The 27293-nt window shown below is 43.8% G+C and overlaps 5 protein-coding genes across 6 annotated transcripts in view; all 5 read left to right on the forward strand.

Annotated features, from left to right (window-relative positions):
• The window catches only part of SDR39U1 (short chain dehydrogenase/reductase family 39U member 1), a 226905-nt gene that overhangs the window by 171643 nt on the left and 27969 nt on the right, over positions 1-27293 (forward strand). The window lies entirely within an intron of this gene.
• LOC128398991 (vomeronasal type-2 receptor 26-like) lies at positions 1246-8124 on the forward strand. The gene is made up of 6 exons (XM_053360251.1): positions 1246-1533; positions 2653-2781; positions 4067-4924; positions 5187-5414; positions 5532-5658; positions 7226-8124. Exons 1-6 carry the CDS (start codon positions 1246-1248, stop codon positions 8122-8124), a joined length of 2529 nt encoding a protein of 842 aa, XP_053216226.1.
• LOC128398992 (olfactory receptor 2D2-like) lies at positions 13222-14157 on the forward strand. The gene has a single exon (XM_053360252.1). It carries the CDS (start codon positions 13222-13224, stop codon positions 14155-14157), a length of 936 nt encoding a protein of 311 aa, XP_053216227.1.
• Positions 19612-20541, forward strand: LOC128398993 (olfactory receptor 2D2-like). Its single transcript, XM_053360253.1, has one exon. The coding sequence runs from the start codon at positions 19612-19614 to the stop codon at positions 20539-20541; it is 930 nt and encodes a 309-aa protein (XP_053216228.1).
• On the forward strand, positions 24052-26836 carry LOC128398994 (olfactory receptor 9I1-like). The gene is made up of 2 exons (XM_053360254.1): positions 24052-24171; positions 25775-26836. Exons 1-2 carry the CDS (start codon positions 24052-24054, stop codon positions 26834-26836), a joined length of 1182 nt encoding a protein of 393 aa, XP_053216229.1.

Below are 27293 nucleotides of genomic sequence, written 5' to 3' on the forward strand. Positions count from 1 at the left end.
TTTCATTACGTTTGATTTTATTTATATTTAACCCCGTTTTGAAGAACAACACTAAAGGTGGTAGTCAGCTAAGTCATATTCAGAGTAAACCCATTGAAATGAAGGGAACTGGGTTACTTAGTTATTTCAGTGCGTTTACTCGGAGTATGATTTATGCCGGTGTCAGCGCTGCCCGAGGTCCCAGCTTACAGAAGACCAACGCTGCTTCGTTCTTTAGTATAAAAGTCTTTATTGAAGTTCAGTTTCACTTCCACACACGCAGCGTGCAACGCTACGTCTCTAACTTTAGACCGCCGAAGCTCCGTCTGAATCTCCTCCCCCCTGACACCAGTTTAAGACTCTAGCCTTACTCCACCTCTTCCTCTGTTCCTTCCTCCTCTGGGTCCGCCTGCCCGTCGGGGTCTCACCCTTCCTAGACTCTTCTGACGCTGAGTCCCCTGACTCTTCCCCCTCCCTCCTTCGGGCTTTAGGACCTGGCTCCCAATCCAGGTTTTCTGCTGTCCCGCGCTCCTGCACATTTGAACTTGGCGTGTGCGCGCAGCCTCCCACTTTCCTTCTGACCGTTACACTTGTGTCACTGCTCCCTCTTTCGGGGAGGCTAGCTGGACCTGACCTCCCCTCCGTTTCCCTACTTTCCGATGGGGGCGTGGTCAGCCCTGACTCATCTTCTCTCCCCGCTGGAGGAGAGGCTGGTCCTGACTCATGTGACTCTTCCCCCCCACTGCGCTCTGGTGGGGGAGCTGGTCCTGATCCTCCGCTGCTCCCTTGGGAGTCCCCGCTGGCCCCTTGCTTCTGGTGCGTCTTCCTGGGACCCCCCTTGTCCTTACCATAGGCGCCCCCTTCTGGGAATCTTCTGATTCGCTGGAGAAGCTCATGGAATCTCTCGGGTCACTGTCATACTCCCCTACGCTCCCCTCGGATTCTTCTCCTTCGCTCTCTATTTGCTCTCTCCCCTGTGCTTCTGCTCCTGAGCCTCTGACAGCCGGATATCATGGTATGTAATTAAATACCTTGAAAATTTACAGAGCTATTGGACTGTGAGGAATCCCCAAGATGTTCTGAATGCTGTATCAGCATTGTGCTGGTGAGCACAACTGCATGTAACAATAGTTCCTCATGCATACTTAGATCTGAACCATTATACTATAATGTATTCAGTAATAATGCATGGAACTTAAGAGAAGCATATGTCATATTTGGCAGCAAATCCACTCTCATAGTGCAAGTAACTCTGTTTGCAGGGTGATGACCCACATTTACCAACATATCCTGGCCTTGATATTTGCTGTCAAGGAGATCAATGAAAACCCACACATTTTACTGAATGTCACCCTGGGATTCCATATCTATAACAGCTATTTTGATGCAAGGTGGACCTATCATGCCTCACTGGAACTCTTCTCCACACTGGGCAAATTAACCCCCAACTACAAATGTGATAGTCAGAACAATCCAGGAGCAGTCATTGGGGGACCTGTCTCTGAAGTCTGTCACCACGTGGGAGATATCCCAAGCATCTATAAGATTCCACAGGTAAGATGTATGAATGCAGTAGGAAAGGTTAACAAGGCATTTGCTCATCCATTTACATGTAAACAGTTTCCTTTCAGAAGTTTTATTTGCAATGTTTTGTCATGTGAGGCTTCCAGAAGTCAGAGTATTAAAAAACTCCTTCTGCATCAAGCCAGGAGCCTATCTAATCCTGCATTCTGTTCTCAAAGTGGCCAATCAAATGCCTTTGGGAAGGCCACAAGCAGGACATAAGCACAACATCATTCTCCACACTTCACAGCAACTGGTATCCAGTATCTAATTCAATATCCTGTGTGATTGTGCATAAGATTCCACAGATAAGATGCATGCACTTTGATTGCTAAAACCTTTAACATTTCAAGGTATGACCTTGCATAACATCAGACATATAAAATAGATAATTGAAAATGAGATATTTCATGCAACACTGTCAAATAAATAACAAATTCCAACATATAGTAAAAAAGATTACCTAACTCCAAATGATCAGCAAATATATTGCTTTCAGTCAACTTGTGTCCAGTCGAGGTTGCAAGTGTTCAAAAAAATAAAATAGAACATTAAGAATAACAAGGAACAATATCCAAAGGATCTTAAGTGGAATTCCAATGTAATTATTGAATCCTGTAACACAATAATTAAATTGCGGTAGCCTGTAAAGGTACAACAGTAAACTGAAGGTGAGAAAGCCAATAATAGATGAAAATTTTGAAACTGCCCTCCTCTGCATAGTGGAAGTAAATCATATTATTTATATGGTTTGCAGGATGAAATAACTGTATTATATAAGTAACATCTTGTTATAAATTTGTCAAAGCAAAAAACAATATCATGGGAAAATACTGCACTTATTTTGTTTGGAAGCTAGACTGCTATGAACAATTTCTATATCTTACTGTAATGAGGACTTCTGGAATTTCTGTTGCTCATCATGTTATTAAGAATTTTTTTTTTTAATCTCCTGCTTTATCTTCTGTAGTGTCTTAGAATATTAAATCCAATGTCTCCTCCTATTTTCTTAGTGATCAAGGAGGTCAGTTAACTCTTTGTTAGTTTGTAGAAGGATTTTCTTTTCTTTTTCATACTCAGTACCGTAGCTTCCTTTTTGTTTTTCTCTAGATGGTTTTCAATACTGTCAAAGGCTTTTTCTCAAATGCAGAGTGTGGATTTTGTACTTTGTCATTAACTGCTTCCTTCATCGCTGTTGCAGAAGTGACCTCTCTGTCTTCAAATTTCTCTGCGTTGATGGTCAGTGTGTTCATTGTTCTTACTCTATTTCTCTGCATAAAATTACAGCAAATCAGGAGGAGGAGACACATAGTTATTTTGTCTGATGCATCTGTTTGCAAGAACAAACAAATCCTTAGAATCAGAAGTTCTGTTTAGTTTGATCAAATCAGGGGTCAGAGCTTAGCTAAAAGCTAGTAGTACTCAATTTAAATTAAGGGGGAGATCAAAGGAGAAGGAATTCCTTCTCCATCAGACAGCTTGTTATACATCCTCTATGTCTGACCCATCGATCCTGATCGATCAGTCAATCACAGGGTTGATCTGGGTCGATGGCGGCCCCAAGGCAGCTGGAGCACAGCATGCTCCTCAACAACCAGAAAGACAACGGCTCCAAAGCTGGGCTTGAAAGAGCTCTGCAGCCCAGCTGGTTTGAGAAGAGACAGAGAGAGTGAAAGGTCCTGGGGGGGAGCGGAGAGAGGTGAGAAGGAGCCGGGTCTCTGATGAGGGAAGGCGGGATCAGGACCAGCAACAGCATCACCTGCACAGAGATGGAGGGAGGCAGGAGGAGAAGATAGGCTTTCTTAAAAAAAAATATTTTTATGGAGTTTTACATTATTGTTTTTTCCATAATCACATCATGACAAATAATAACTAATTAAATTCCCTGCATCTCCCCACCAGACTTCCCTCAACTTCCCCTTCTGGTTTATTACATTTAAACTTGTCTGCAATACTTTCTTGCTTTTTGAAGCCTAAGATTTTGGGGTGAAGGAGGTCTACCCTCAGTTTCCCATCACTGCTCTCATTAATCACCACTTTATTACATCTGTCAAGAGCTCATGACAGATGCAACCAACCTGCTATGGCTTCTCCCCGGAAGTCCAGGACCTGGCTCCAATTCCAAGCTGATTGCTTCCTGCCAACCACCATGCACTCCTCAAAATAGATCTTAAATAGCTGGAAGGAAAGTGCTAATATAAAAATGAAAATGTTAAAGTGCCATCTAAAGTATCATTCACACTCTGTGGCCTGGTGGAGCAGCAACCAGTAACAGCAGGGTCAGATGGGGTGCTTACCTAACCTCCCTGAACTGATGTCATTACAGTGCTTCAGATGGGGAGGCAGGAGTGTCAGAGAAGTCAACCTGATACAAATGCAATAGTGGGACTGTCATATTGACATCAACAGTGTATTTGCACTACAAAGACCTCACTTCTGCATCACCACTCCTACATGCCACAGAATCTCTGAACACACCTGACTGGTCTTTTTCTCCTCACATAACTTTTAAAATTTCCATTAGATCATATACGGCTCTCCGGCAGTGATAGATAAGAAAACCCAAGCTGCTTTCTATCACCAAATGTTCCCAAATTTGGAGCATCAATATGAGGCAATTGTCCGGATACTGCTATATTTTAAGTGGACATGGATTGGAGTAATTTCTGGGCAGGATGACAATGGAGAGAGATTTGAACAAAATGTGATCCACAAGTTTGCCCAGAGAGGTATCTGCTTTGATTTCATAGCGAGAATTCCCAAAATGTCTTTTACCAGTGATATTGAGAAGCTGGTGGAAGAAGGATTTGCAATGAAAGAAAGCATTATGAGGAGCACTGTCAATGCATTGGTCATGCATGGTGAAATGGAAACCATGCTCATCCTGAGGGCATTCTCCCATGTTTTAGCATATGAGCTTCCCTCAACAAAGAGAAATGATAAAGTTTGGATTATGACAGCCCAGATGGAGTTCACTTCCTTTACTTTACAAAGAGATTGGGACATAGACTTCCTACATGGTGCTATATCCTTTGCTGTTCACTCCAGTGAGGTTGTAGGATTCCAGAAATTTCTTCTGTTGAGAAACCCTTCTTCAGAGAAAGAAGATGGCTTCCTTAGGGTTTTCTGGGAGAAGGCATTTGGGTGTCACTTCCCCAACTCTATGGTAGACCTACAGGATAAAGACATCTGCAGTGGAGAAGAGAAGTTGGAAAATCTTCCTGCATCTGTTTTTGAAATGAGCATGACTGGCCACAGCTACTGTGTCTACACAGCTGCCTTTGCAGTAGCACATGCATTGCAGTCCATGCATTCATCTAGATACAAAGGCAGAGTGATAGTAAATGGAGGAGTAAAACTTCAGAATCAAGAGTTGTGGAAGGTAATGTCCTGAATACACTAAGAACAAAGGAGGAATCCTGCTGGCTCAGTCCAAGGGCTTCCTATATCAGACAATCAGACAGCTTGGGGAAGCCATCAAGCTTCTGGCAATAGTCTTCTCCCACTTCTCCCACTTCTCCCACTCCCTATATCAACGATTACCAGGCATAAAGTTTTTCAAGAGTTTTGGAATGAAGTGGGAATGATCCACAGCCTTTGACATATCCATTGATTGTTTTTTTCTTTATCCCCGCTTTCTTTAGCTTAACCACTTTGTTAAGAGAATAGTATTTAATAACACTGTTGGGGAAAAGGTTTCCTTCAATGAAAATGGAGAGTTAGAGGCTGGATTTGATATTATAAACTGGATCACATTTCCAAATCAGTCCTTTCAGAGAATCAAAGTTGGAAAGATAGACTCCATGGCTCCCCAAGAAGAAGTGTTGAGGATTTGGGAAGAAGACTTTGTGTGGCCCAGCAGTTTTAACCAGGTGAGGTCCATTCTTATTTTGCACCATATCTATTACTTCCAGAGTTAGTCACAGTTCCCAGTGTTGATATACAAGCTTGCAAAAGAGAAAACCTTCTCTTCTTTCATTTATGGACAGGTGCAGCCCCTTTCTGTTTGTAATGATAAATGCCCTTTGGGTTACCATAAAGCAAAGAAGGAAGGGGAGCCATTTTGCTGCTATGATTGCATTCTGTGTCCACAAGGGAAGTTTTCCAACCAAACAGGTAACGCATATCATGCCTAGAGCCTATCAAATGTACTTTCACTCGGGTATTATGACATTCATTTTCATTATGTTGAGATAATAGTTGAGAATTCAGTGATAAATGTGGTTCTTGATATGAGGTAAAGTCTGATAAAGTTAACCATAGCAGTCCCAAGTCATTGAGGTTGTTATCTGCACCAAAAAGGAAAGAAAAAACCATCACCCTTTCAGAAGAAGATATCATGTTTGTTTGAAGGAGAAACTGAAGATTGCAGAGTTACGAAAAAGAACTTTTTGGAGACAGCTAGTGGTGTATTGATCCTTCCCTTTTATTAGTATTATTTTTTAATACTTTATTGACAATCTTATACAACAAATATAGTCGAAACAAAATAAAAAAATTCCTTCCAGTTGCACCTTAGAGACCAACTAAGTTTGCTATTGGTATGATCTTTCGTGTGCATGCACATTTCTTCAGATACTGAATTTTTTAACAAACAATAAACTTAATTTATATTTCTACTGTCTCTTGTTTTCTTCTCTATTTATTAACATAGATTTAAAAAACCACCACATAATTGGACTTCCTATCATTTTCCGATGTATATTTTCTGATTGTGAATATACCTAACATTATTAGCTTATCCTTTGTTTCCTTTCTAATACATTTTCTTAGAACAGTACTTAACCTTTGACTTATTTCATTTATATTTCATTAATCCAGGATCAATCAAATGCTGCTATAGACTTTATACCACTGTTGTAATTTCATAAATATCTCTTATATTTTTCCCATTTTTGCGCGAATGCTTGCTTTGTGTTGTCTCTCAAGCTGTTAGTCACTTGCGCCATTTCTACATATTCCTGTAACTTGTTTTGCCAATCCATTATAGTTGGAGAATTTTCTCCTTTCCAGTTCATTGCTATCAATGTTTGGGCTGCTGCTGTTTCATATAAAAATATTTCTCTTACATTTATCGGAATGTCATTGCCTATGATACTTAGTAAAAAGGCCTCTGGCTTTTTTAGAAAGGTTAACCCAATTTTTTTTCTCACTTTGTAATAAACAAGACACCAAGTAGATGTTTACAAATTTGTACTCTATATTAAAAGAAGTGGTTGGAATAATGTGTGGGTGGGAGCAAAACTAAATATAGAATTTTTCACTTCTCTGACTATGAAACACAGTACTCACCAGTTTATACCTATCAAATGACACTTTTTGACAGAAAAACAACATATTCCACAATTATTTTTAGGGATCAATTGATCAGTTATTTCTAGTCAATGAAAATCTGGCATATATACAAGTAAAGAGCAAGTAAAATTCTCAAGAATTTTCATGTTAAGTGATAACACATAAACTGAGTTTCACCCAAAAATCTTGCATTGAGGAGTATGAGGGGAGAAGGGAGCAAATCATCACTGAATGTGGCTGAATCTTGGTTATAGGAAAAGGAAACAGAAGAATCTTTTGGATTATGCCTTTCAACTCATATTTAATATTTTGTCATTATTTTGGATTATTTTAGTAGAAAACAAATTGTTCTGAAATGCATAGAAGCTAGAATTTATTCATTTTTCAGACATGGATGAATGCCTTCAGTGCCCACAAGATCATTACCCAAACATGGAACGGGATTCGTGTATTCCAAAGGACATCAGTTTCTTGTCTTATGGAGAACCTTTGGGGATCACTTTGACTGCTTTTGCTCTTTCCCTTTCTTTCATCACAGCTTTGGTGCTTTGGGTCTTCATTAAACACAGGGACACTCCCATAGTCAAAGCCAACAACCGGAACCTCACCTACACTCTCCTGACCTCCCTCTTTCTCGCCTTCCTTTGTGCTTTGCTATTCATCGGTCGACCTGAGAAAGTGACGTGTCTCCTTCGACAAACAGCATTTGGCATGATCTTTTCAGTGGCAGTTTCTTGTGTGTTGGCCAAGACAGTCATTGTGATCCTTGCTTTCAGGGTCACCAAACCAGGTTCCAGGATGAGGAAATGGGTGGGGAAACAACAAGCCACCTCCATTGTTCTTTCCTGCTCCCTGATTCAAGCTGTTCTTTGTTGTGTATGGCTGGCAACGTCTCCACCATTCCCAGATTTGGATATGCACTCTGTGTCTAAAGAAATTGTTCTGGAATGTAATGAAGGGTCAGTCACCATGTTCTATAGTGTCTTGGGGTTTTTGGCCTTGTTGGCTGTTGTCAGCTTCACAGTGGCCTTCCTAGCCAGGAAGTTACCTGACAGTTTTAATGAAGCCAAGTTCATCACCTTCAGCATGTTGGTTTTTTGCAGTGTGTGGCTTTCATTTGTTCCAACCTATCTGAGCACAAGAGGAAAATATATGGTGGCTGTGGAGATCTTCTCTATCTTAGCCTCCAGCGCTGGTTTACTAGGCTGTATATTTTCCCCAAAATGTTATATTATTCTGATGAGGCCTCAGCTGAATAGTAGGGAGCAACTAAGAAGAAAGGATTGACAAATCTAACATTCTGTAGCCCATATCCATCTTAAGTTAGTTGTGATAAAGGAACGTGGTATTTCCAACCATTTTGGTATTATCCCATTCAATTGATAGCCATCATGTCATAGTTTAATCAGAAATGAGAACTATGTAACTTTTGCATTTTTCTTCCCTCAATAAAATGTAAATATAATGCAAATGGAGGAAAAGATACATTCAATGTTCCTTGGCCACCTCAAAAATAAGCATTAAAAAAATACTCACACAGCAGCTGAGGATTACTGCATAACCTCCCCCTCCCTTTAGATAATTTTTGAATGCAATTTATTTTCTTAAGACAGAATGCTTGAATAATTTGCATAATTAATTTTTGGAACAAAACTAACACCTTCCTTCAGTCTTCTCCTGCAAATTGGGGTCATAGCCACATTACACACCCTTTAGAAGTTTATTTTAATTGCTTTTAATCTCAGTTAACAATGTAAACATGCAAAATGATGTCATTATTTCAGCGAAAGGGAATACAGAGCTTCAGAAATGGTTAAGGTAAATATCAGCTGGTGCTTATAGTAATGTTTCAAAGTGTTGTTGTTTAGTCGTTTAGTCGTGTCCGACTCTTCGTGACCCCATGGACCAGAGCATGCCAGGCACTCCTGTCTTCCACTGCCTCCCGCAGTTTGGTCAGACTCATGTTTGTAGCTTCGAGAACACTGTCCAACCATCTCATCCTCTGTCGTCCCCTTCTCCTTGTGCCCTCCATCTTTCCCAACATCAGAGTCTTTTCCAGAGGGTCTTCTCTTCTCATGAGGTGGCCAAAGTATTGGAGTCTCAGCTTCAGGATCTGTCCTTCCAGTGAGCACTCAGGGCTGATTTCCTGAAGAATGGAGAGGTTTGATCTTCTTGCAGCCCATGGGACTCTCAAGAGTCTCCTCCAGCACCATAATTCAAAAGCATCAATTCTTTGGCGATCAGCCTTCTTTATGGTCCAGCTCTCACTTCCATACATCACTACTGGGAAAACCATAGCTTTAACTATACAGACCTTTGTTGGCAAGGTGATGTTTCTGTTTCAAAGTAGGCAGACAATTAAAGCCGTCCTATTTTTAAAACACTTTCTCAGGTCTTCACTGAGGCTGAACCAAACAGCAAACTATTTCAAATTTGATCCCAAAGTTGTTCAACTATTTCCTCTCCAAAACTTTCCTCCACTTTAATTGTGTTGTGACGAGGAGAGGAGGAGCCCATTGTGTGAGAATTTTGTATATTTGAGAAATAACGTCCTTACCTAGAGGCTTGGACCTTTCAAGAAGTTGTTCAAAACTATTTAGGTTACATAGTGCCTGAGCTCATATACTTGTTTGGTTTAGAACATGCATGACCTGGTATATCTATAGCCAGCTACAGGCTATGTCACTCAATATAAAGTTAATTTCTGAAATAGTAAGAAGTTTGTGATTATTTTCTTTAAAAATCAGTTAATTTGTAGAGCCCCATTTGAGTGTGCTGATGCTGAGTTTCAACTTCTTGTATTTTATGAATTAAGTTGCTATTTACTTTATGTTTCTCTTTTAAAATTCCATTTCTATCATTTATGAGTGTTTTCCCTAAGAAAACTGGAAGCAGATTGTAAGGGTCAAGTTTCCAAGATTTTATTCCAATCCTTGGGAAAAATCTGTGTGCCAATATCTCGTTCCTATATCTTTTTAAGAGGTTCCATAAATCTCTAAATTGCCACTCAGCAATAAAGTGTACATTTTAGAACATGGGTAGGCAAACTAAGGCACGGGGGCCAGATGCGGCCCAATCACCATCTAAATCCAGCCCATGGATGGTTCAGGAATCAGTGTGTTTTTACATGAGTAGAATGTGTCCTTTTATTTAAAATGCATCTCTTGTGGAGCCTGCCTGGTGTTTTTATATGAGTAGTATGTGTGCTTTCATTGTGGGGCATAGGAATTTGTTCATTTCCCCACCCCCAAAAAAAATTATAGTCCAGCCCCCCACAAGGTCTGAGGGACAGTGCTGAAGAAGTTTGCTGACACCTGCTTTAGAAATCAATCATGTTCTCTCTCTACCCCTTTGGTTTAAGAAATTTTTAAATTGTGTTAATGACCTTAGAGCTTCTGGTTTTATATGTTTGTTAATAATAAAACTAGGAATTGAAATAAGAAAAAAATCAGTTTGTGTTATGGTTTGGGGCGAAATTCCTTTGATCAACAGATGCACGTTGATTGAAATTCCTATTTCATACGGTAACCAATTTTATTCCCTGTACATGATGTTGGACTACAACTTCCATGACCCCTGACTTAATGACCATTAGGAACATTAGGAAGAACTTCCTGACAGTAAGAGCTGTTTGACAGCGGAATTTGCTGCCAAGGAGTGTGGTGGAGTCTCCTTCTTTGGAGGTCTTTAAGCAGAGGCTTGACAACCATATGTCAGGAGTGCTCTGATGGTGTTTCCTGCTTGGCAGGGGGTTGGACTCGATGGCCCTTGTGGTCTCTTCCAACTCTATGATTCTATGATTCTATGACCATGCTGCTTAGGGTTGGTGGAAGTTATCAGATTCGGTATGCCTCTGAATGCATCATCCTTCCTGCTCTGAAAAAAGAAAGCCCCAAAGGTGTATCCCCATATATTTCCCCCCTAGTACAACACCCTGGGGTGCACCTTGCCTCTGGGCAGCTCAGGATGAAGAGAGCTCTGGCAACCCCTGCTTCCTCTCGCTCTCCCCTTGCTTTTGTGTTCATTGACTCCCCCGAGACAAGAGGCAACAACAATAGCAGGTTGATAATGATGCAAAGGGAAGCACCAAAGGGGGTTGGAGCAGTCCCCGTGGCATAGGTCCCCTGCCTTTCATTATCTTACTGGATCCTAAACCTTCATACAATAAGAAGGTCAGAGAGAAAATAAAAACAGCCTGCAGCCCATCTCCATAACTAATTCCAATGGGTTTTCAGTAGGAAGCTGAAGATACTTCACACTTCTGTGCTGAAGGAAGAAACCACTAGGCACAAGGCTGCCAAGATCCTGACACAAGCCATCTTTTGGAAGCAGCACAGAGATCACTGACCTCCATCATTGGTGCACGTTTGGGCAGAAAAAATGGCACAGGTCTCACTGCATAGTTACTGGTAGTTTGACAATCAGCTTTACTGTTCAGTATCCTGCTTTGGAAAGTGAAGCGAAGCATGAAGGTAAAGTCCTGTTCAGCCATTTGGAATTGAGATTGGTGTGCATGGGAGGGAGGGAGGGAGGGAGGGAGGTCCATCCCTATCATTAGGCGTAGTGACAATGGGCCGCAGATGCTGGGGAGCAAGCAACATTGGTGAGGTGCTGGAGAACAGCTGTGTGTCTTGTGCCCCCTTGCATTGCTGTCCCATCACTAATGTCAAAATCAGATTCAACCACTGGTCTAGTTGATTTCAGTACATGGCAGTACACTTAATTAAAGAATTTGTCACTTTTTCATATATAAAAGTTCTTAAATAGTTTATATAAAATAATACTAAACATTCCGATAGAAATACGTATACAATTTACCAGACTGATATTTAGCTGATTGAAATTTGATGTTCAAGAGTCCTGAACAGTGGTGGAGGAAGGGGGGCAGTGTCCTCCACGTTTTCTTCTGTTTTTAAAAGGGGAAATGCAAGGGGACTGTGAGGTTGCTTGGAGCAGCAGTGCAATAAATTCAGGGTGGGCAGGGGAAGGGGAGCCAGGGAAAGAACTGAAGGTTTCAGCTGCAGTGGAAAAATATTGTCAAACAGCAAGTCTGCATTTCACTGATCAGTAGGTCTGCCCATCAAGAAATAACAGAGTTGGAGAAATATGATCCATTAGTTTCTCAAAGGCAGTCAATATTCAGCTTAACAGACATGGTGCCAGGCCTCGCCACCACATTTTGTACTTTGCTGCATCTCTCCTGGAAAAAAAATCATGCAGATGCCCGAGTTCTTACATGGTCAGACTACTGCTGATCCCAGGTTATTATCATCCTGACTTTGAAATTTTCCATATATGCAAGAGCAAGAACCTTTTTTCTGATCTACGGAGAGTGAGGGAAAGATCAGTCTTCTCCTTTTGGTTTCATCTTCGTAAGAGAGAATCTTGCCAGTTAAAGGAGAAAGAACATTCTCTCAAGTCAGTGGGCACGACCATGATGCGTACAGCCTTTGCCTCCTGCGGCTGAGTGGGAGACTGAGACTGGAGTCACAGGGCGGTGTTCTCTGAACAAGTTCTCTCCTTCAGTGGACAGCCAGATGCCGCCTTTCATTTAAGGACCAAGGCACACTGGTTTGAGGGGGGGAAAGGGGTGCCCAGGTGATTTCTGTAGCCCAACTGGTTTGAGGGGAGAGAGAGAGAGAGAGAGAGAGATGGTTGGGGGAAGAGGAGGGAGGCGAGAAGGAGCAAAGTGGGATCAGGACCAGTAACAGCATCGCCTGCCCGGTTTTCATTGGGGGGGGGTGGCTCTCTTTGACAGATTTCAATTTCGGGGGGGGGGACAAAAAAATTCCACACCGGGTACCACCTAACCTTGCTGTGCCTCTGGTCCCGGGGAAAGGCTAATTGTTCAAAATATGTTGGGCCTTAGTGACATATAGACATACAATGGTACCTCGGGTTACATACACTTCAGGTTACAGATGCTTCAGGTTACAGACTCCGCTAATCCAGAAATAGTACCTCAGGTTAAGAACTTTGCTTCAGGATAAGAACAGAAATCGTGCTCCGGCAGCGTGGCAGCAGTGGGAGGCCCCATAAGCTAAAGCGGTGCTTCAGGTTAAGAACAGTTTCAGGTTAAGAACGGACTTCCAGAACAAATTAAGTTCTTAATCCAAGGTACCATTATACAGATAGATATAAATAGTGCTTTTTCTGGGGGTACACATGGGGTACACATTACTGGTACCTTCCCTCCCCCCATGTTAAAAGTGTACCTACTGTAATATCTTCATGGTGAGTACCGGCACCTTTTTAATTTTTTTAAGCTCTGGATATAAATCTCAGTGTTCTAGCAACCTCACCCCTCTCAGTTCCCAAAGAATGCTACAGTTTCTCATTGTCACTGCTTTCCCTGCCATTTTTTTCTGCCAGTAGGAGACCAACATGGGGAAGGAAAACATAACCTCGGTCACTGAGATCGTCTTGATTGGACTCACTAACCACCGAAAGACGCAGATTCTGCTCTTTGTGATCATCCTCATCATCTACTCCCTCACTCTTATGGGGAACTTGGTGATCATCTCGCTGGTGTGGACCGACTTGAGGCTCCACACACCCATGTACTTTTTCCTCACCAACCTCTCCTGCCTGGAGATCTGCCACATCACCTGCACTTTGCCCCCGATGCTGGCAAATCTCATGAGCCAGAATGGGACCATCTCTTTCACATGCTGTGTGATCCAGATGCATGCCATTGGGTGCCTGGGTGGCACCGAATGCATTCTCCTGGGTGTCATGGCTTATGACCGCTACTTGGCTATCTCCCACCCGCTGCTATATACCATCCTCATGGGCAGGTGGCGCCAGGTGCAGCTGGCCTCAGCCTCCTGGGCTGGTGGCATCATTGTCTCTACAACAAACATCATCTGCGGCCTCCGCCTCCCGTATTGCGGCCCCAACCGCATCAACCATTTCATCTGTGAGCTGCCGATTGTGTTGAAGCTGGCATGCGCCGACATCCATTCCACAGAGATGATTGTTTTTGGAACGTCTGCGGTGGTGATCCTGACCTCTCTGGCTGTCATTCTGGCTTCCTACGGGCTCATTTTGTTCTCTGTGCTGAAGATGCACTCAACCACTGGACTGCGCAAGGCCCTCTCCACGTGTGTGTCCCACCTGGCGGTCGTCACCCTGTTTTACAGCACGATAATTGCCGCGTACGTGAAACCCCCGTCAGTCACAGACCCCGACAGCGACAAGAAACTCGCTGTCTTTTACATCGTGGTCACCCCTCTTCTCAACCCAATCATCTACACCCTGCGCAACAAGGATATCCATGCAGCAGCAGCGAAAGTCCTGCGCAGAAGGGGCTTGGAATAAGATGCTGACATCTCGTGTCATTAGTCCAGGTGTTGTCCAGTTTCTGCCAGTTCCCCTTAATGAATGCTGGGCCAGAAAGGCTAATGTGCTTTGTATTTGCATATCAAGTCTCCGCTCAGCCCTGAAGCCTAGTCAGAAGACTTAGGTTTTGAGCAGTCTCCCTTACTCTTTTGTTCCCACAGAAGCAAATCACAAGCCTTATTTGTATCTTCAAAAGGTTGTGTGGGGGCATACAGGGTATCAGGGTCATAGCTCAGTGGCAGAGCATGTGCTATTCATTCCAAAAGCCCCAGGTTCAAACCCTGGCATCTCCAGGTTGCATTAGGAAGGACTCCTGCCCGAATCCCTAAAGCGCCAACGGCAATACATCATCAGCAATACTGATCTTAGTGGACTAATGGCTTGACTCAATACAGAGGAATAGTGGAGGGGGGGAGGTGCATGATTTTGAGGGGGAGTGAACCAGACACCCCAACGCAGGGATCCCCATCCTGCCCTGCCTACCACTGGGCATCTCTGGGCCCCAGATCCCAGCTTTGCCTTGCCACCGCATCCCTGGCCTCTTCGCTGAATGGCTGCCTGGCAAGCGTCAAGGGGATTCACCTGCCAAGGGCTGATTTGACTGGCCAAGCTCCCTGCAGTGCGGGTGGGCACACATCCAGTGTGGATCCACATGGCACTGGTGGTGGGTCTGTAACCTAAAGCATCTGTAACCCAAGGTACCACTGTACACTTTAGAACATGGGTAGGCAAACAAAGGTCCGGGGGCCGGATCCAGCCCAATCACCTCCTAAATCCAGACTACAGACGGTTCGGGAATCAGCATGTTTTACATGAGTAGAATGTGTTCTTTTATTTAAAATGCATCTCTTATGGGGCCTGCCTGGTTTAGGAAATTTTTTTATTGTGTTAACGATTTTGGAGCTTATAGATTTCTTTATGTTTGTTGATAATAAAACTAGGAATTGAAAGAAGAAAAAATCAGTTTGTGTTATGGTTTGGGGGAAAATTCCTTTGATCAACAGATGCACGTTGATTGAAATTCCTATTTCATACGGTAACCAATTTTATTCCCTGTACATGATGTTGGACTACAACTTCCATGACCCCTGACTTAATGACCATTAGGAACATTAGGAAGAACTTCCTGACAGTAAGAGCTGTTCGACAGTGGAATTTGCTGCCAAGGAGTGTGGTGGAGTCTCCTTCTTTGGAGGTCTTTAAGCAGAGGCTTGACAACCATATGTCAGGAGGGCTCTGACGGTGTTTCCCGCTTGGCAGGGGGTTGGACTCGATGGCCCTTGTGGTCTCTTCCAACTCTACGATTCTATGATTCTATGATTCTATGACCATGCTGCTTAGGGTTGGTGGAAGTTATCAGGTTCGGTATGCCTCTGAATGCATCATCCTTCCTGCTCTGAAAAAAGAAAGCCCCAAAGGTGTATCCCCATATATTTCCCCTCTAGTACAGCACCCTGGGGTGCACCTTGCCTCTGGGCAGCTCAGGATGAAGAGAGCTCTGGCAACCCCCGCTTCCTCTCGCTCTCCCCTTCCTTTTGTGTTCATTGACTCCCCTGAGACAAGAGGCAACAACAATAGCAGGTTGATAATGATGCAAAGGGAAGCACCAAAGGGGGTTGGAGCAGTCCCCATGGCATAGGTCCCCTGCCTTTCATTATCTGACTGGATCCTAAACCTTCATACAATACGAAGGTCAGAGAGAAAATAAAAACAGCCTGCAGCCCATCTCCATAATTAATTCCAATGGGTCTTCAGTAGGAAGCTGCAGATACTTCACACTTCTGTGCTGAAGGAAGAAACCACTAGGCACAAGGCTGCCAAGATCGTGACACAAGCCATCTTTTGGAAGCAGCACAGAGATCACTGACCTCCATCATTGGTGCCCGTTTGGGCAGAAAAAATGGCACAGGTCTCACCGCATAGTTACTGGTAGTTTGACAATCAGCTTTACTGTTCAGTATCCTGGCTTAGAAAGTGAAGTGGAGCCCACTTTCTTGAGGAGGAAGATCAGAGAGAAGCATGAAGGTAAATTCCTGTTCAGCCATTTGGAATTGAGATTGGTGTGCATGGGTGGGAGGGAGGGAGGTCCATCCCTATCATTAGGCGGAGTGACAATGGGCCACAGATGCTGGGGAGCAAGCAACAGTGGTGAGGTGCTGGAGAACAGCTGTGTGTCTTGTGCCTCCTTGCATTTCTGTCCCATCACTAATGTCAAAATCAGATTCAACCACTGGTCTAGTTGATTTCAGTACATGGCAGAAAAGAGACACCATCATGTTCTTTGCCTTAGGCAGCAAAACGTCTTGGTCCAGACATACCAGAGGAATAGAAGAGCACATCTCGTTGTTTTAGCAGAAATTAATTAATTACTATGCCTCTTGTTTAAGTTGCTAATACTGTGGGCCTTTTGCTCAAAGAAAGTTCACCCATTTCAATTCAATTTATAGATTGGGTATTAGAATTTGTATGGGTTTAGAGTTGCCCCAATCCCAGAGAACGGAGGACAGAAAAGCGGGAAGGAACCAATCCTATGGAAAGAAAGGGGGGGAAGTCTCTAAGTGCCTAGGAGTTCACTGGAGCTTTCTTCATCTTTGTGATTGCAGGACCCTTCCTCATGGTCCTCCCAGTAGTCTTGGCAATATTTTATAATGTGCAAAAAATGTCTTTTTTTAAAAAGGAAAATCATTTGTCTTGCACATAACCATCTGACATGGTACAATGCAGGGCAGCTTTAACTTCTTGACTTAGCAGGTTGTAAAAACTGCTCAACGGGCAACCTGTGAGCTTTGTTGTTGTTGTTGTTTAGTCGTTTAGTTGTGTCCGACTCTTCGTGACCCCATGGACCAGAGCACACCAGGCACCTCTGTCTTCCACTGCCTCCCGCAGTTTGGTCAAACTCATGCTGGTAACCTCGAAAACACTATCCAACCATCTCGTCCTCTGTCGCCCCCTTCTCCTTGTGCCCTCCATCTTTCCCAGCATCAGTGTCTTCTCCAGGGAGTCTTCTCTTCTCATGAGGTGGCCAAAGTACTGGAGCCTCAGCTTCACAATCTGTCCTTCCAGTGAGCACTCAGGGCTGATTTCCTTAAGAATGGATGCGTTTGATCTTCTTGCAGTCCATGGGACTCTCAAGAGTCTCCTCCAGCACCAAAATTCAAAAGCATCAATTCTTCGGCGACCAGCCTTCTTTATGGTCCAGCTCTCACTTCCATACATCACTACTGGGAAAACCATGGCTTTAACTATACGGACCTTTATTGGCAAGGTGACGTCTCTACTTCTCAAGATGCTGTCTAGGCCTGTCATTGCCCTTCTCCCAAGAAGCAGGCGTCTTTTAATTTCGTGGCTGCTGTCACCATCTGCAGTGATCATGGAGCCCAAGAAAGTAAAATCTCTCACTGCCTCCATTTCTTCCCCTTCTATTTGCCAGGAGGTGATGGGACCAGTTGCCATGATCTTCATTTTTTTGATGTTGAGCTTCAGACCATATTTTGCGCTCTCCTCTTTCACCCTCATTAAAAGGTTCTTTAATTCCTCCTCACTTTCTGCCATCAAGGTTGTGTCATCTGCATATCTGAGGTTGTTGATATTTCTTCCAGCAATCTTAATTCCAGCTTGGGATTCATCCAGCCCAGCCTTTCACATGATGTATTCTGCGTATAAATTAAATGAGCATTAACCTGTGAGCTAGCTGGGATTAACTGCTAGGGAGTGAGGAGATGCTGGAAAAAGTTGCAGTAACATACAGATACCACATATTAAATTTATTTAATGTCACTTAATTAAAGTATATGGCACACACACACACACATTCTTAAGTAGTTTATATAAAATAATACTAAACATCCATATAGAAATACTGATAGAATTTACCAGACTGATCTTTAGCTTATTGAAATTTGATGTTCATGAGTGTCCCTGAGAAAGGAAAACTGTTCAAAATATGTGGGGCTTTAGTGACAGAGATAGCGATAGACATAGTGCTTTTTTAGGGGTACTCTCATTTTGACTCAAGAAAATCACCATTTTATAGTTGAAATCAGGAAAAATAAATACGGTAAATGGAGAAAAGTACAAAGATTCTCAAAATGTTTAGAAGTATGCATACCCCTGTCCCCCCCCCCAAAAGCACTGGATCTATAGATAATATAAACAGTGTTTTTACTGGTGGTATACTTGGGGTGCACAGTACTGGCACCTTCCTCCCCTCAAAATGTTAAAAGTGCACTTACTGTAATATTTTCATGGTGAGTAAAAAGGTAAAGGGACCCCTGACTATTAAGTCCAGTTGTGGACAACTCTGGGGCTGTGGCGCTTTACTTTCCGAGGAAGCCGATGTTTGTCCGCAGACAGTTTTTCTGGGTCATGTGGCCAGCATGACTAAGCTGCTTCTGGTGAAACCAGAGCAGCGCACAGAAATGCCGTTTACCTTCCTGCCGTAGTGGTACCTATTTATCTACTTGCACTTTGGCGTGCTTTCGAACTGCTAGGTTGGCAGGAGCTGGGACTGAGAAACGGGAGCTCACCTCATTTAGACCACAGTGCCACCCACCTTCCTCTTTCTTGGTGGGTACCGGCACCTTTTAATTTTTTTTTATTTTTTTTAATTTTTATAAATAATATTTTATTAAGTTTAACAATAGAAAAGTAAAACAATAAAAACACAAAGAAAATATAAAACACAACAATACAAACTTTCACGATACATAAAATACAAACATTTAACAAGAAAACAAAAAAAGACAATCAACACTCAAAAAGTAGAATAAGAAAAACACAAATCACTCTTTTCCAATTATTCATCTTCAATTAACTTATTTTCCTGACTTCCTCACGCCTCCCTTTTTTATATCCCTTTTTAACAATTAGTTCAGCAAATTCGTATCCTACTACTTTATCCTTATTTATTTTACCTCCCAAATTTCAAATTTTTATCTCTTATTACTAGAACCCCTTCATTTTAATTCAATGTCATCAGCATTCATACATTTTACAATACTTCTGTAAATAAGTTTTAAATTTCCTCCAATCTTCTTCCACCAACTCTTCTCCCTGGTCTCGGATTCTGCCAGTCATCTCAGCCATTTCCATATAGTCGATTACTTGCATCTGCCATTCTTCCAAGGTGGGTAATTCTTGTGTCTTACAATACTTTGCAATGATTTTTTTTTTTTTAAAGCGCTGGATATAAATCTTTCTGTTCCAGCAATCTCAGACGTCTCAGTTCCCAAAGAATGTTGCAGTCTCTCACTGCTGCTTTGCTTTGCTTTGCTTTGCTTTGCTTTGCTTCCGCTTCCGCTTCCGCTTCCGCTTCCGCTTCCCCTTCCCCTTCCGCTTCCCCTTCCCTTTCCCCTTCCCCTTCCCCTTCTCCTTCCCCTTCCCTATTGCTAAAATGAGTTGTCGTTTTCCTGCCAGTAGGAGGCCAATGCAGGGATGGAAAACATCACCTCGGTCACTGAGATCGTCTTGATTGGACTCACCAATCACCGAAAGACGCAGATTCTGCTCTTTGTGATCATCCTCATCATCTACTCCCTCACTCTTATGGGGAACTTGGTGATCATCTCGCTGGTGTGGACCGACTTGAGGCTCCACACGCCCATGTACTTCTTCCTAGCCAACCTCTCCTGCCTGGAGATCTGCCACATCACCTGCACGTTGCCCCCAATGCTGGCAAACCTCCTGAGCCAGAATGGGACCATCTCTTTCACACGCTGTGTGGTCCAGATGCATGCCATTGCGTGCATGGGCGGCACCGAGTGCATTCTCCTGGGTGTCATGGCTTACGACCGCTACTTGGCTATCTCCCACCCGCTGCTATATACCATCCTCATGGGCAGGTGGCGCCAGGTGCAGCTGGCCTCAGCCTCCTGGGCTGGTGGCATCATTGTCTCTACAACAAACGTCATCTGCGCCCTCCGCCTCCCGTATTGCGGACCCAACCGCATCAACCATTTCATCTGTGAGCTGCCGATCGTGATGAAGCTGGCATGCACCGACATCCATTCCACAGAGATGATTGTTTTTGGAACGTCTGCGGTGGTGATCCTGACCTCTCTGGCTGTCATTCTGGCTTCCTACGGGCTCATTTTGTTCTCTGTGCTGAAGATGCACTCAACCACTGGACTGCGCAAGGCCCTCTCCACGTGTGTGTCCCACTTGGCGGTCGTCACCCTGTTTTACAGCACGGTCATTGCTGCGTATGTGAAACCCCCGTCAGTCACAGACCCCGACAGCGACAAGAAACTCGCTGTCTTTTACATCGTGGTCACCCCTCTTCTCAACCCAATCATCTACACCCTGCGCAACAAGGATATCCATGCAGCAGCAGCGAAAGTCCTGCGCAGAAGGGGCTTGGAATAAGATGCTAACGTCTTGTGTTATTAGTCTGGGTGTTGCCCAGTTTCTGCCAGTTCCCCTTAATGAATGCTGTGCCAGAAGGCCTAATGTGCGTATTTGCGTATCAAGTCTCCGCTCAGCCCTGAAACCTAGTCAGAGGTCTTAGGTTTTGAGCAGTATCCCTTACTCTTTCGTTCTCACAGAAGCAAACCACAAGCCCTATTTGTATCTTCAAAACATCATGTGTGGGCTGTGGGAATATTCAGGGTGGCAGGATAGGATATATTATTAATATCCTTCCTAACTTGCGCTAGCAAGTTCCTTTACTTAGCAGAGTGCGTTCCTCTTTACACAGCAGAAAACTAGTTGCAAACTCATGTGAGTTTCTTAAGACAATATGCAATTCAATCTGGCTTGTCCAGATTGAAAGGTGTTTGAACATTTTCCTGGTAAGGTAAAGGTAAAGGGACCCTTGACCATTAGGTCCAGTCGTGGCCAACTCTGGGGTTGCGGCGCTCATCTCACTTTATTGGCCGAGGGAGCCGGCGTACAGCTTCCGGGTCATGTGGCCAGCATGACTAAGCCGCTTCTGGCGAACCAGAGAAGCGCACGGAAACGCCGTTTACCTTCCCGCCGGAGTGGTACCTATTTATCTACTTGCACTTTGATGTGCTTTCAAACTTCTAGGTTGGCAGGAGCAGGGACCGAGCAACAGGAGCTCACCCCATCATGGGGATTCAAACCGCCGACCTTCTGATCGGCAAGTCCTAGGCTCTGTGGTTTAACCCACAGCGCCACCCGCGTCCTGCGGTAAGACCCCCTTGAATTCCTCCTAAAAGAATGAAGACGACAGTGTCTTTATTCATAAGCAATAAAAAGAAAGCTTGCTCACGATCAGGCAGAGCACAGTGTGATCCCTGAAGGCGGGCTTTAGGCTTAAAGTTACAAAAGTATAAAAACAGTTTTACCCCATGAGGGAGATTTACCTAGTGACTGCAGGCTAGCAGTCCAGCAGTTCAAAGGACAAAAGGAAGATGGAAAAGACATAGAGTGGCAGCATGCCTTGTCCTTTTACCAGGTCTGGAAAGGTCACGCCTACCCACTAGTCACCTGCCAAGGGCTGATTTGCCTGGCCAGGCTCCCCACAGTGTGGGCGGGCAGACATCCAGTGTGGATCCACGTGACTCTGGTGGCGAGGGCTGGGCTGGAGCAGTGGACTCTGTGAACGCTTCGTGCCCTTCCCTCACTCAGTGCTAGGTCTGGGCTAGCATGATGGGTTCTGTTCATCCTCTGTGCTACACCCCACCATGGCACTATCCATGTTTAGGATAACCTCCATTTTTTGACATGATTTTTGAGTCAAAAAACCTTGTCTAATACACCAAAAAATACGGTATTTAGACTTTTTTTTCATAATGATGACATACCTATAGTTTTCAGCTCAATTTAAAACGATTTGAGAAACATTTTTGCATAAGATTATACCTTGTTGCTTGCTTTCATGCAAAAGAGTAACTTCTAGAACACAGTTCCCTAGAACAAGTTATTAGTTTGACATTCAGCGTGGATTTTAGCCATATGTATTGTTGTAGGCTTAATGATCTCTTCACTGTATGAAAGCCTAGGGAGAGCATTCTCTATCCAAACCTTTCCAGTTACGTAGCTAGCTTGGTGTTAACATTTTTTAGTTTAGAAAAAGACCAAGATCTAATGTGTTTTTAAGGTGTTGAAATTAAACATTAGTGCTTATTTTGGAAATGCATTGAGTGCTCTATTCCTGTTCAGATGAGATTGGATTTCATCAGTCCTCAAGCTAATTTCTACCATTCAGCCACAACTGTATTATACCAACACATATCGTAATATATAAATATATATATATATAACCCTGTACTCATTATTCGTCTGTCAGTTGTTGTTTTTCTTGGATTGAGCTGTACTAGAATTCAATGTGACATTAAAAAAATGCAAATTTTCTATTTAAAAGAAAAAACATATACAGTCAAAACACAACTTCATATTTTCTCTTATTTTTTCGACTTCCCACCCCTTGCTGTTTCTCCCCTTCTTCTGCACCCCATCTATCAAATCATAACCACAATATTATAATCTAATTATTTCTGCTGCTCATAGCTCAAATCCTGCTCTCCAGTTCATCATACTGCAATATTTATTTAAATAGTCTAAAAAAAGGCATCCGTTCTTCCATAAAACACGACTAATTTTGCTGTTAATTTTGCTGGTTCTGGATAGTCCATTACTGCATCTTACTTATTTTTTATTCTTATTCTTCTTTTGTTGGAACTTCTTCTTCCTTCCATTTCTGTACGTAGAGAAGCCTAGCTGTTGTTTAATATTTATGGGGAGACTTCTGCTCCTTTAATCCCTGACAGAAATGCTTTGAACTTTTTTGATATACTCATTTTAAACATCTTTTTTTTAAAAAAAATCTTAACACACACACACACACACACACACACACAAAAGGTTGCCCAATAAGGAATGCATCTCCACCCACCAGGGTTCTCTTCACCCTCCACACATCCCAGCATGCAACCACTACTTGCTGGGCAGCAGGCGGGATGCCACCCCTCAGTATTAGGGGGACTTGCCCCTTGCTCAAATATATTGAGGGGGCTGAAGCCCCTTCCACCCCCGATAGTTGGTGCCCCAGTTCCTTGGGGGGGGGAGCCCTCCTCCCACACACAGTACACATATGCACTGAGTCCCAGCCTGCAAAACCAATAGCGATTTCAATTTATACTTGATTCCACACATCAATGCATTGTCTTCATTTGCAATTTGTTCCCACTTTGCACCATGGGCAGGTGGCTCTCCAGGTGTTGCGTGTCGAGACCCCGAAACCACCCCTCCTTTGAAGAATAACCCACAGATATTAAGTTAATGTTATTGGGCAAAATTTGGCCACAACTTTATTGAGTGATTACAGAATGTGAGCGGTATTGGCTTAGGCATTGTTTGGACCCAACTATATCTGACTCCTGCCCATTGCGCACAGAGTCCAGTAAGGGTAAACCACTGGAAGGGGGAGCCCTGTCGATGCATACCAACTCGAGCTCCCCTGGGTGTTCCTGTCGGGGTTGTGTCATGGCAGTAGCCCCGCCCCAGGCTTTAGACAAGATCCACATCCCTGGATTTCTTTAACGGAATACCCTTAAGCTTGGAGGGGCAGGTGATGGCCACACCTCCCCTCCCCCATTATATGGTCAAACAATGCCTAACCGCCACCCTAACAAATTTGTGACGATTGCTATGAGGTAGGCAAAAACCAAATGGCTTGTGCCAATTTGCCAAGTGGAAAAATTCCTACCAGGCCCCTCAACAGCAACCAACCAAGGTCCATAGCAAGGGCAATGACTAAAACCTGCAAAATAGGGAGGGAACGAGGGAGATTGAGGAAGCGAGGCAAGAGGAAGCCCCTGGCTCGTGCCTCAGCTTAAATGGTCCTGGCCATGCCCCCACCAGCCAGCAGATTGGCTGGCTGGCCGCTGACGTGGCCGGGATCCCCGGGCAATGCGGGACTTCATCCCTGCCCCCAGAGGAGAGTGGGTGGCCACACGTTCCACCACAACTCCTCCCCATGTTGAAGTGGAGTGGATCTGTCAGACTTGGTTACTGCAAAGTTTAAAAGAGGTAAAGGAATGAGTCTCATTGCACTCAATTAAACGTAACTCAGAGTAGACATGTACAGGACTGCCATGCAAGCGATAGAATTTAATGACCAGATTTGAATGGACGCTCTATATATTAAAGGGGCATATCAACCGTGTTTGCAGGCCTGCGTAGTGTTTGGGAAGATGTGCCACGGGATTCTCCTCATCCCAGCAATCTTTTGTTTGAAAGTTCAACGACTCTTTTCCTCTGTGGTGTGACAATCCTGTTGCTCTTGGGATACCCAAATAACATAACAAAACAACAAACTCTTAATGAAGCAGAGGAAAGCCCCAAAGGGATTGGAAGAGTCCTTGAGTGATAAAACCCACAGCCTTTATTATCTTGCCTTTATTACTATATCCACAAACCTTTGGGAATCTGGGGAGCAAAAACCTGACAATTAAACCATGCAGTGACTGTGGCCTTAAAAGGCTTTGCAGATTGGAAGTGGTATTGTTGTCAGGAGAAAATGCTGTAGCACTAGGGCTTTTTTCATAGCAGTTGAACCAGAGAACCGGAATGATGGCTCTTCCCTGCTTTGGCAAGTATAGTTTTATCTTTGTTTATGACAGAATGGTGTACTATGCAGGAAGTCAGAGAATCCAGTAGCCCTTGAGTGTCCAGCACTCAAATAAAAAAAAATCACTACTTGGGGGAAACCACTGATCAGAGGAAGAACAGAGTTTTTGCACGTATGAAGTCTGTGACATCCCCATTTAAGGGACCACAGGTTAGAAGCCATAGAAGGTCATCTGCCCAAGACTGGAGAACAGTGATAGAGTTTGTCTCCATGCAAAGCAAGCATCTCACAATGTGGCTTGTTTACTATTGGGAAGTACAGTAAGATTGTGGAGCAGTGCTTTCGAAACTGTGTCATGACACGCTAGCGTGTCAGCTGTAGTGTGTAGGTGTTTGCGCAAACCCACCTCCTGGGGCTGGAATGGGGTTAGGTTAACCTCCATTTTGCTAGTAAAGCTGAATCACTGTGTTGTGAGATGATGCATGTGTAAAAAGTGTGTCACCAACATGAAAAGTTTGGAAAGCTCTGTTGTGGAGGAATGGGCTCATCTTGTTTTTGTTTTTGTTTAGCTCTTATTCTTTCAGACTGGTGGAACCTGGACTGGTACCTAGGGTTGCCACCTTTGGTCGGGCAAAAGATGGGAAACGTGGAGTGGGGAATTGGGCTGACTAAAGATTACTTTACCTGGTGCAGGATGTAATGACTTCAAAGCAATCCATTACAAAGGGTTGTTTCCAATACTGGTCATACTCATAGAGTAGACCCAATGAAATTTATGAATCTAAGTTAGCCATGAACATTAATTTCCTCACCTGGTTTAGCTGTCCAGTCAAAGCCATTCCTGGGATGTGGCTGCTATCGAATGACAGCTTCTAGGAGCCACAGGTGAGAACGGAGTGCCCAAGAAGGTACCCATCATATCCCGCCCCTAACACCCCACCCCAGAATTATAAAGTGATACTAATAGACATAATTCAAGACACTAAATGTTAACTTGCAGTAATGGAGCACTGGAAAATGAAGTCTTCTATAGGAACCAAATTCTCTCTCTTATCTTCATAGATTGCTTTGGGATTCATTGTGCCCTTTCAGGAACCAAAGAGTAACTTTTCATTGTTAAGGCTGTCTCCAAGAAAATCAGACTGTCTCCAGCGGCGGCACATTGTCTCTGCAGCTAAGCAGAGCAGAATGACACCTGAAAACCAAACCTCTGTCCGAGAGTTCATCTTGGTGGGACTCAGCAGTCACCGTACAACCCAGCTTCTCCTCTTCTTCATGATTCTCCTCGTATATTCACTTACCCTTATGGGGAACCTGGTGATCATCATGCTTGTGCAGGCTGACCCTAGACTCCAGACGCCCATGTACTTCTTCCTGACTCACCTCTCCGTCTTGGAGATCTGCTACACCACCAGCACCGTGCCCCAAATGCTAGCTCACCTGCTCTCCGGAAATGGAGCCATCTCCCACACTCGTTGCGCAATCCAAATGTACACCACCATGACGCTAGGCGGCACCGAGTGCTTCCTGCTGGCTGTCATGGCCTATGACCGCTTCCTGGCCATCTGCCATCCATTATTATATACCATCGCCATGGACAGGAGCCGCCGATGGCAGCTTGCTTCCGCTTCCTGGATCATTTGCTGCCTCATTGCAGCACTGAACATAGGCTGCACCTTCCAACATCCCTACTGTGGCCCCAACCATGTCAATCACTTCTTCTGCGAGCTACCATTGGTGCTGAAGCTCGCATGCGACAACACCTATGTAACAGAAACCATTGTTTTCTGGACCTCTGTGGTGGTCCTCCTCTGTCCTCTCTCTGTTGTCTTAACCTCCTATGGACTCATCCTGTCGTCTGTGTTACAAATGGGATCAAGGGCTGGTTGGCGCAAGGCTTTCTCCACCTGTGCCTCCCACTTAGCTGTGGTCAGTTTGTACTACGGCACCCTCATCTTCATGTACTTGAAGCCAGCCTCAGCCAACGCTCCCAACCAGGACAAGCAAATTGCTTTCTTTTACATTGTGGTCACCCCCCTGCTCAACCCGGTCATTTACACCTTGCGTAACAAGGACGTCCATGGGGCCGTGGCCAGGGTGATGAAAGAAAACACCAAACTTTAAATTGCAAAGTTTAGCACTGGTGTCTTTCTTAATCAGTCCTGCCGTTGTCCCAGGGGTCTGTCAGTCACTTGCCATGACGATTACATCACAATTGCTGGATTGAGAGGGTATTGATTCTCTGCTCAGGTGTTCACACACTGGACTGTTGACGGTGCGGTATTATAATATTATCCCTGACTTACCCAGGTGGTCACTGCCTTCCGCAGGGCTTCTCCTTAAATTCTCCAAAATGCAAGAAATCCATTCCACAGTAACTCAGAGAACCATTCATAAGACAGTGCTCCTTTGCACAAGGAAACAAAGCTGGCTAACTCTTAGCATATTTGTTAAAACAGAAACAACGTAATAATTTGGTCCAAAAATTAAAGACCAATGAGGGTAAGTTGATTGCAAGATCTGAAGATGCTGCAAATGAATTTTTTAAAAAAATCTGAGGAATGATGAAAAAATATGGAAA

This window comes from Podarcis raffonei, chromosome 13, assembly GCF_027172205.1.
Source record: "Podarcis raffonei isolate rPodRaf1 chromosome 13, rPodRaf1.pri, whole genome shotgun sequence".
NCBI classification, from domain to species: Eukaryota; Metazoa; Chordata; class Lepidosauria; order Squamata; family Lacertidae; genus Podarcis; species Podarcis raffonei.